At 44.7% G+C, this 9,718-nt stretch overlaps 1 protein-coding gene across 2 annotated transcripts in view; it reads left to right on the forward strand.

The window, feature by feature from the left end:
* ITIH2 (inter-alpha-trypsin inhibitor heavy chain 2) overlaps positions 1–9,499 on the forward strand; it is a 28,995-nt gene extending 19,496 nt beyond the window's left edge. For both annotated transcript variants that reach the window (XM_009677431.2, XM_009677432.2), the window contains 7 exons: positions 393–565; positions 2,267–2,401; positions 5,287–5,400; positions 6,666–6,864; positions 7,568–7,740; positions 8,451–8,562; positions 9,104–9,499. In XM_009677431.2, coding sequence (XP_009675726.1) covers positions 393–565; positions 2,267–2,401; positions 5,287–5,400; positions 6,666–6,864; positions 7,568–7,740; positions 8,451–8,562; positions 9,104–9,251 — 1,054 coding nt within the window. In that variant the 3' untranslated portion in view covers positions 9,252–9,499. The remainder of the gene's footprint in view (positions 1–392; positions 566–2,266; positions 2,402–5,286; positions 5,401–6,665; positions 6,865–7,567; positions 7,741–8,450; positions 8,563–9,103) is intronic.
* The last annotated feature ends 219 nt before the right edge of the window (positions 9,500–9,718 follow it).

The raw sequence follows: 9,718 nt of genomic DNA on the forward strand, positions 1-9,718 counted from the left end.
TGATTAGGGGAATAAGGGTCAGATAGATAGATGTGGCTGTGGGGCGGAGTGAATGAAACAAATGGGACATTTACCTCACAGACCCCAAGTAAAAGCTAAGGAGGGGTTCAGGATAAAGTCCACTGTGTTTAGGAAGTCTGATGAATCCTCCCTGAAGCAGTAAAATGTCTCCTGCTGAGATCAGGAGTTCGTATTGGGCTTTCTGAGTCCAGGCCAAAGCCTGCAGAAGCCATGGAGAGTCATTCATGCAGATCCTTAGCCTTTCATTCTCACTACACCATGATCCTTCCAGCTTGTGTCTGTGACTGGTCTGTGGAGACGTAACCAGTGTCACGGCCCTCCTCAGCCAATGGCAGCAGCTAACTGTGTCTTCTATTTCATTTTCCACCCAGAAACATGGCCCCCACTGCAGCTTTGAAGAGGAACATCACAAAATCCATCCTACAGATGTCTCTTGACCATCATATTGTCACCCCCTTCACATCCATGCTAATAGAGAACTCCGAAAAGGATGAGATAATGCTGGCAGACCAGCCCAAAGACCCCAGAAGGGGCTGCTGCCCAGGTCAGTGTCTCGGTTTGTCCACTTACTCTAGCTGTCATTCTGGCTTTATTCTTCTTGTGATGCAAGAATATCGTGTTCCTTGTCCACTCAGGGTATTTGTGCTTATACCCTAGGCTATATTTTCAGGGAAAGCTGAACAATCTTCAGCCACTTGGAAAACATTCTGTTATACCAGTGCTCTTTGGAGCCATTGGCTTCAGTGAGGACTGAATGTGCCAAGACCACAAGGATGAGCTTTTCGATAAGCCTACAGTGTCACAGATGGAATGTCTTGTAATTGGGACAGATGCGTTTAGTTCCCTGCACTTGAATTGAGCTTGACCAGGCCTTGTCTTATCACTGCTTTTTGGCCTTGGAAGCTTCCCAAGATAGTCATAAATCAGCCTCAAGCCTACATGGAATCTTAGTTGTCCTAACAATATAGCATCCATTGTTAATTGAACATCTGGATTTCTCCTTTAAATCCATTACTTCAATACACATTCCAAGATCCTTGTTAGAGCAATCTTCTGTCTAGCCAAACAAGGCAGGATAGAGTCAGTCTGAAAGCAATAGCCATTGACATCCATGAGTGTCTAGCTGGCCCAAAGTCATCCCTGTACAGCCGTAAATAGTTTGCATCCACTAAAACTTAACAGCAGCTGTTTTGCACCCTCACCGGTCTGTGACTTGAAAAAGCATGACTGCTGCTGTTAGGAAAATAGTGCAAGCGCGATGTAATGGAAGCATCAAAAGTGAAATATCAGCTCCTTAGATAGCTGAGTCTGGTGGCCATTTTTAATAAAGAGGAGATACGTCACTGAGTTTACAATTGATTGTGAAAGAAAGAGGCATCCTACATTACTAGGACAGACAAAATCGTCCACCTGGCATTTAACACTGGAAATGATTTTGACTTTGCTGAAACTCCAAGCACATGTCCTACATTCCCAGTTCTCAGACTCCTGGATAACTATAAAAAATATCCTGATGCTGGCTCAATGAAATGAGGTTTTTATGTCTGTCAGTTCTTATTGTTTAGGTCATTTTTTTTCTTTTCAATTATAAAGCCTGCAGTGGAGACCCAAAGAGGAATGAGATAACTGTTACTTATACTGTGTACTACAGCTCATGACTACCAGTTCTGCACTGATATGGCATGCGGGAATTCCTTATACATGACACGAACCGATTAATTTAGATCACGGTTATCTTGATCTGGAAGGTGCAGATGACTTCAGTGATATTAGCACTGGGCCCTTTTGTCTTTTGGTATTTGACAGAACAGTTAAAACTTATCTCATTGAAATTGGGGTCAAGACTGCGGTGGATTTCAGTGGTGGTGGGACATGACTCTTGAACCTTAGCAGAGGACAGAGTTTGTAAAAATATCTAAGTAGATCTGTGCTTAGGACTGTGGAAAACATTGTAGGCCGTACCAAAATGTTTTTTTATAAATAAGGCATGGAATGGGTAATCTAAAGAAGACTTTTCTGCCTGTCCGTGCACAGGTCTCTTCAGAACCGCACTCCCTCTCCATAGGCAGAGCTTCTGTGTCTTCCTAACTCCTTTATACAAATCTGTCTACTGTAGCAAACTGTGCTCTTCCTGCTTTACTTTGGTATCATAGCATCAGACTCTGATTTACTGCATTGGTTTAAAAATTACGGTTCTAAAAATGTCTATACCAGCAAAGGGCTAATTATGACTATCATTTAACAGGTACTTTAGGATTAACTCCAAATGCTCCTAATAATAATAAAGGTATCCCCACCTGGGCCAATATCACAGCAGTGCCGGTGAGCTTCATGCCTGAACAAATGAGTCCCCCTGTGTCCGCTGTGAGCATAAACAGAGGTAAAAGATGTTGAAGCGCTCTCTTTTCCTGTTGCCTTCTATAGCACCAAAGGTTTCATAGACATCATCCATAGAATAATAAGAAGAGATGTTTTATCTTTATCTCATTGGTCAGAGAAGATGTTGCCTTCTGTTTACACGATGATGCGTTGACCGGGCTCTGAAACACACTTTTTGCCCTCACTGTCAATTGAGATGTATTGACGCTGCTGGGAAAGGAATAATTTGAGAACTGGGACTAAAACTCAGTTCAGCGTGGGATCTGAGCGGTGCTAACTGCATACAGATATAGCAGACCCTCAGCTGGGTCAAGGTAGAAAGAGAGGAAGGGAAGCAAAGACATTTGCTTCACAGCTATCTCAGTGGGGAACGGAGAATGCAAAGCCTCATTTCTTTATTCTCATCAATACTCTGCTATTGTCGACAGCTCCGTGTCCAGAATAGTCAGTACATATTGCAAAACAGCCAAGGGTTTTGGATATCTCTATGTTTTGTGCTGGAACCAGTTATTCTTTTCAGGTGTATTGGGTTATTGCTACAGCATTTCTCTGCAAAGAAATACCAGACAGCAACACTCATCAGCTAGTAAATACATAAAGGAGATAACCGGAGTTATTGGGCGCTTTGAGACTTCAGCTTTTGTGACAGGATGGTGAGCACCTATGAGCGGTTAAACCAGCCAGTGTAGCAGGGACCACTGGAGTGAAGTAAGATCAGACACAGCAATTTTGCAATAGGTCCTTCCTCAGCTAGTGCATTATTTACCTAATAAAAAGCAAATATCTCTTGCACTACCTACTACAGGAGAGAATTTATCCTAAAGTTCTTGCAGTGCTTTGCACTGAGTCTGTTCCCACACTGGTGGAGGTGTCTATCAGTTGGCCTGCTTTTTGATGTTGCGTTTTCTGGTTTGTGTACAAGCTGCATCTCCATTTAGGGGCTAGTCCACAGAGTATAAATCAATTGCTGTGGCTAGCTGAGGAAGCTACTCCATAGCTGTTGCAGAGGGCATCAATGTGAAAGGTCCTAGATACAACCCCTGCTGATGATGTGTGCAGGGCACAATTATGTACATCCCAAAGGGAAAGCCACCACAATCAAATTCATGCAAATCTATCTATTTCTGAGGTATGAAGCTTTTCTGTATAAAATACTGAGTGATTTTCAAATTGAATAGATGAAGCTGTAAAAAATATATATACTCTATGTTACAAACACAAGACTAGTTTGGACCCTAATATGCTCCCAGAGATCCCATCTTCTGCTGCACGCTTCTCTGAGGCTGAGGATGTTCATTGAGTTCACTTTCAGCTTGTCTGCAGTAGCAAAGCTACTGTAAAGGTACTGCCATTGTAAATGATAGCATGAATGCTCTGTGGTAGATAGATAAAAATCTCTGAATGCGCTGATGACTGATGGATCTTGTTAACACTTGGGCCTTTGCCACAGTTTAATCTCTAACTTACACAGACCAGCTGGGAGACCCATTGCATGTAAAAGCTGTATAACTACAATAACTCAGGGGATGTGCATGTGTCTGTCTTTGAATGTGTGTAGTTACATGGCTACCAGAGAGCTGTCAAACTCCTCAGCACAGATCAAGGGTTAATCTAAGACTTTGAGACAGTTAAAGTCGCTGCTTAGAAAAGAAAGGGAGCAAGAGAGTTACCTGCCCATCTTATACATGTGTTTTGCACTGGAAATTCTTTGCATTCCTGGAAATGTCGGGCAGATCAGTGGAAGAAGATGAAGCAGTTGGTGAGAATAAAGAAAAAGGAATGAGGGCTAAATTCAAGAAAGGACAAAAGCTCCTCCGCCCTTGAATGGTACCTACACTACTGCTTCCTGTGAAGAAATGTCTAGTCAAGGGTCTGGGCTTTTGTCTAGTGCATAGGAAGAGGAAAGTCCTTCCCAAACATGAGGGAGACAGGCAAATGAATGGAAGCTAGCCAGGGTAAGCCAGTAGGCAACGCTGAGAAGAGGGATGTATCTGAATGTTGGTAGGGCCAGCTGGCAACCTCTACCCAGTCCCCAGAGCTGGCTTCTGCCTGCAACTTTCCCTTCCAAGAACTGAGCAGCGCTTTATACTCCGAAACAAGACTGGAGGCAGCCACCTGCAGTGACTGGGGCAGGTAGTTGTCTCAGTTGAGGGATATTTTAAAGGAGGCACAACTTTCAGAGGGGCCCTATCCCACCAAGGTGTTGAATGTGCTGTGAGAACAAGTCCTGCGTGGGGTCCTGAGGGGAATGGGTAGAAGGGATGTATGCTGACCTGAAGTCAGTATGGTAGGCACACGGGTCTTCTAAGGTGTTTGAGAACTTTCTAGTTCAACAGACTGATGTCCTGGGAGTGTAATATGTCCAGAAATGGGCAACGGCTTGGCCCAGAATGTTTGGGTCTTGGTTTTGAACAGAGGTTCTTCGGTGTCACCCAAGTCCTGCTTTCAGTTCCTTTAGGTCCTTTCCTAGGTCTAGGCCTCAGAGATGGTCCCTGGCTGGCTGGTATCCAGACGGGTCCTTGGCCTTACCCGGAGACTGGCTTCCATCTTGAGTAAATAAAGCAAAACCTCTGGCACTCCTGAATGAGCCTGTGGCATCCTCTTAGTGTTCAGTCAACCAGTTAAACCAGTGGCTCAGTGCACTCAGCAATGTGCCTCTAGCCAAGAATGTCATGTCTTTTTCTTAAACAGCGGAGAAAGTGTCTGAGGGGCTTTTGTGAGGGGCATCTGAGAACTTCCTTAGCTCTTGCATGGGCCCCTTCTGAGGAGTGTGGAAACATGCCTCAAAATTGACTCTGAGGAAAGTGTCTCAGTCTTTTTATCCTGTACATCTTGCACAGGTATTGGCCTATTTCTCATGTCTGTTTCTTTACTTTTATGTTTCAGTCGACAATGACCCACATTTCATCATACATCTGCCCAAGAGCCAGAGGAACATCTGCTTTAATATCAACTCAGAGCCTGGAAAGATCCTAAACTTGGTTTCTGATCCTGGTACTGGTAAGGGAATAAAAAGAATGGTTTATATTGTAGCACTTTTCTTCCTCCAGGGTCTGAAAGGTGTTGAGAGCAGAGGAAATGCCTATAAGGAGTACTACACGCTAACAAGAGTTTGGCCAACAGGCTAAAGGAAGTGATTATTTCCTTTCGCATCTGGAGTACTGTGTTCATTTGGGATTTGCCAGTAAAAGAAAGAGTTGGCAAACTCTTCCAGTGGTGGCCACCAAGATGATTATGGGGCTGGAGCACAGGACAGAGAGAGGCTCAGAGAGCTCGGTTTGTTTGGTGTTAAGAAGACTCAGGGTAGGTCTTGTTGCTATCTACAAGTACATAATCGGAAGGTAAGGAGAAGGTGAAGCCAGACTCTTCTAGGAGATGCACAGCAGAAAGAAAAAAGGCACCGCACACACATTGCGACAGGTAGAATTCTGGTTAGAGGTTAGATACTAGGAAAAACTTTTTCACCGTGAGGATGGCCAAACACTGGGAAACCGGCTGAAATAGGTGAGGAAATCTCCAGTCTTGGAGATACTCAACACTAAACTAAACAAGGCCCTGAGCAACCTGGTCTAACTGGACCTGCTCTGAGCAGGGGTTTGGACCAGGGACCTTCAGAGATCCAACCTAAATTATTCTATGATTTCTGCCTGTTGCTTGCTCTCATTAAATAAATTTTATTAAAAACAAATACTCGCGTGCTATTAAGGTCACTCCTGGTCCACATTAAATCGGAAGCATCAAGTTTCCGGGGGTAAATCCAACTCAGTGATCAGAGGGCAGAACCTCGTTCCTGGGATCCAATTTGCAGCTTGCATTCAAGCAGCTAAGACTTAAAAGAGTTCAGGGTGAATCTTGTTTGTTTTCCTGTGCTTGCCTTTCCAGTCATTGAAGTCTGCCTGTTAAAACATGGCAGGGGCTGCTTTTCTTCATAAAGGCAGAAATGGCTGAGAATCAAGCGATTTCTGTCAGGTCCTCAGACTCCTCTCTGGCACTGGTGCAGGCAGTGTTACAATGGGGCATTTAGAAGAGATATTTTGGATATGACGCCAAAAGAGCTCATACTGTCTTCCAACCCTAGCAGCTACCTTCTTAAGAAATTTGAAAGAACGCAACAGATCTGCAACAGATCTGCAAGAGCGTGCTGAACATTAAACCCCCGCTGATGGTGCTGGAATATAACTGTTTCTATTGTGCATTGAAATGGATCAGAAGCATACTGCCAGGCAGCATGATTTAGCCCACATCTGCTTCTCTGCTCTTCACAGGAGTCGTGGTCAATGGGCAGCTCATTGGAGCCAAGAAGATCGAGAATAAGAAACTTAATACCTACTTTGGCAAAATTGGGTTTTATTTCGAAAACAAAGGCTTGAAAGTGGAGATCAGCACGGAAACGATAACGCTGAAAGATGGATCTTACAGCATCACACTGACCTGGTCTGACACAGGACACATCATTCGGAAACAGTAAGTTGAGGAGCATTTGTTGTCCGCCATATGGAAAATGCTTGGAACAAAGCACTGGGCTTGTCCAGCCATGGGTGGGATCCAGGTCGTAGCACGCCTACATGCGGACATGTGCATCTCAGCTAGATATCTGAGCTTTCGTTACAGTTAATGGGGCTTAGGCGATAGAGCCAAGAGAGGGATTCAGCTGATCAAACATACGTAAGAAGAGCTGAATTCCTCTCCCTGCTGTTGATTGTATTAACTAAGGCCAGAATCAGTTGTCTGAACACAAGCACTTAATGCTATTTGCGATACTCAGAGGGTTCCTGATGTCTACAAGCAGCTAGGAGATGTGACTCACAATGTCCAGGAGACCTTCACCTGCAGATTAACAGCTAGCAGCCAGGCTGGATACCCTGCAGCACTAGACACCTGTTTACGCAAAGAAATCACTTTCAAAATCTCCATTAGCTGTAAGAGGATCTTAGACCTGCAGGGCAGGCTTTGTTTGCCTGAACACGGGCAGGCCATGTTGTATTAACACTGTCCTGCCAGGCCACTAGGTATTGCTCCCAAGGCCACGAGTTTCTGATGGGTCTTCTGTCATATCTGCCAGCCCTGTGTGCATGTTCTGAGTGTCCCAGAGCATCTCAAGGGGCATGAGATGCTCACATGTGGGCAGCTGAACTGAGTCCTTGCTTTTGTTCTGTGTGTCTGCTAGGCTTCTCATATCTGTGAAGAAAGAAAGCAATGTTACTATCACTGTGGGAGAGGAAATGTCCTTCATGGTTTTGTTGCACCGTGTGTGGAAGAATCATCCTGTTAATGTTGACTTCCTGGGAATTTACATTCCCCCTGAAAACCAGCTCTCTGCGGCAGCACATGGGCTGATAGGTAAGAGCTGGGCATGGGGTGATGGGTAGAGAGAGACACTAGAAAGGGTTTTGCCAAATCTTTGAGTGAATTAGCTGATCTCTATGTCCTGAGGGGGAAAATGTCCTGGAAGCTGCATGGACATTGTAGAACATGGCTGCGCCCAAGCTGATCAGCTCTGTCTTCAGCCCTTGCCCCAGTCTGCCTTTGGAAACATTTGCCCCAGCGTGGCTTGAAGCTTATTTGCTTCCCTCTGCTTACATGAGATGGAGGGACCACGACTAACTAAGCCGCACTGGCAAGGTTGATACCTCAAGAAAAGGTAACAGCCCTAGTTCTCCAAACTTCTGACCTCCGAGAGAAAAGATGCATAAACTAAGAAGTCATTCCTAGTCCCAGCTTGAGAAGGTGCTTTCAGAAGAGGCCTGACTAGCCTTGACAACACCCTGACCCACACAGCTCTCCTACGATGTGTGAATCCTGCAGCCTACAGGGAGGTTGTTTTCCCAAACATTCTTTGCTGCTCCAGTCCGCTTAAGTAGCTGACTCAAAAGTAGAGCCTTTAACCCTCCCCGTGTGGGCAATCCTACGGCGTTGGAGACGTGGTGCCCTGTGATCCGGGCAGGAGTGGTTTGGCTGCAGCAGCTAGCTTGATTTTGCAAATGTGCCAGGCAGCAGCTTGCATTACAGGCACAAAGGGTATGAAGAGCTTTAAACCTCTCTTTGTTCAGGTCAGTTTGTGTCTGAACCAGACGTGTATATCCACAACCAAAGACCTGGGCAAGCTCCAGAGAAACCACAAGCCACCATGGAAGTGAAAGGAAACAAGCTCACTGTTACCAGGTAGGATTCATGATCAAACAGAGGACAACACAGCCAAGAATAATCTGCTTTATTGCTCCCTTTCTGAATGTGACTGATTTTTAATGACTTCAATGACTCTAGGCTTAGTAACTCTCAAGGATCTCAGGGAAATATTCCCTCTCTTAACAAATAATCTGGTTTTAGCTGTTGGCAAAGCGAACACCACACGGGACTAAGGCAAGCTGAGTTCTTTCATATTTGTGACTCACCCCTGCTCAGAAGGGCATGACCAGTTCTGCCTTGTAGTTTTCCAGAATCTAACCTTAGATAGGCTGTGTTAGCCCCACTCAATATCGTGTGTCCCGGGAGTGCCTCGGACCCCCCCCCCCCCAACAAAAAGGCACATGCGTCACAGAACCGTAAAATTCACTGCATTTTGTGGTTGTTTCCACTGTGTGCTGGTGACGACACACATCTCACCATGTTAGCAGAGCAGTGCTATGAATCAGTAGGATTATTGATGCCTCTTTGTCTATTGGTCATGCCACAACCCTCCTTTTGGGTGGTCTCTCCCTCACAGGGGACTGCAGAAGGACTACAGGACAGACCGCGTGTTTGGGACAGACGTGCAGTGCTGGTTTGTGCACAACAGCGGGAAAGGTTTCATAGACGGCCATTACAAAGATTACCTTGTGCCCCACCTGTACAGCTTTCTGAAAAAACCCTGAAGGCTCGAACACTAAACCAGTTTATTACCAAAAAAAAAAAAAAAAAAAAAAATCCCTTTTTGGTCCTTCATGCCCCAAACAACTATTCTGAACACTATCTTCAGCCTGACAAGCCAGATCAACCAAAGGTGACTTCGCAACCATCTGCTTTATGAGTGATCAGTGTTTCAAAGCAATTTAACTCCCCTTTCTGTTTAAAAAAAATAATAATAATTCTGTAATAAAGTGTCATGCTGGATTGCAGTAGATATCTTGTACTTGCCATGTCTGATTTAGTGGATATTAATACTCCAGTAAAAATTTCAGCTATTTTATAATATACATTTCTTAGTAGACTTGTAAATGTGTTGTAGCTCCTGTACTGTGAGTAACATACATGACCAGATTTAATAGTTACACTTTGCCTCTTCAGCGTGCTGGGAAAACGTGAGTTAATGCACTGTTACACTGGGCAAAAAGCAATGCGT

Source organism: Struthio camelus, chromosome 1 (genome assembly GCF_040807025.1).
Source record: "Struthio camelus isolate bStrCam1 chromosome 1, bStrCam1.hap1, whole genome shotgun sequence".
Lineage (NCBI taxonomy): Eukaryota > Metazoa > Chordata > Aves > Struthioniformes > Struthionidae > Struthio > Struthio camelus.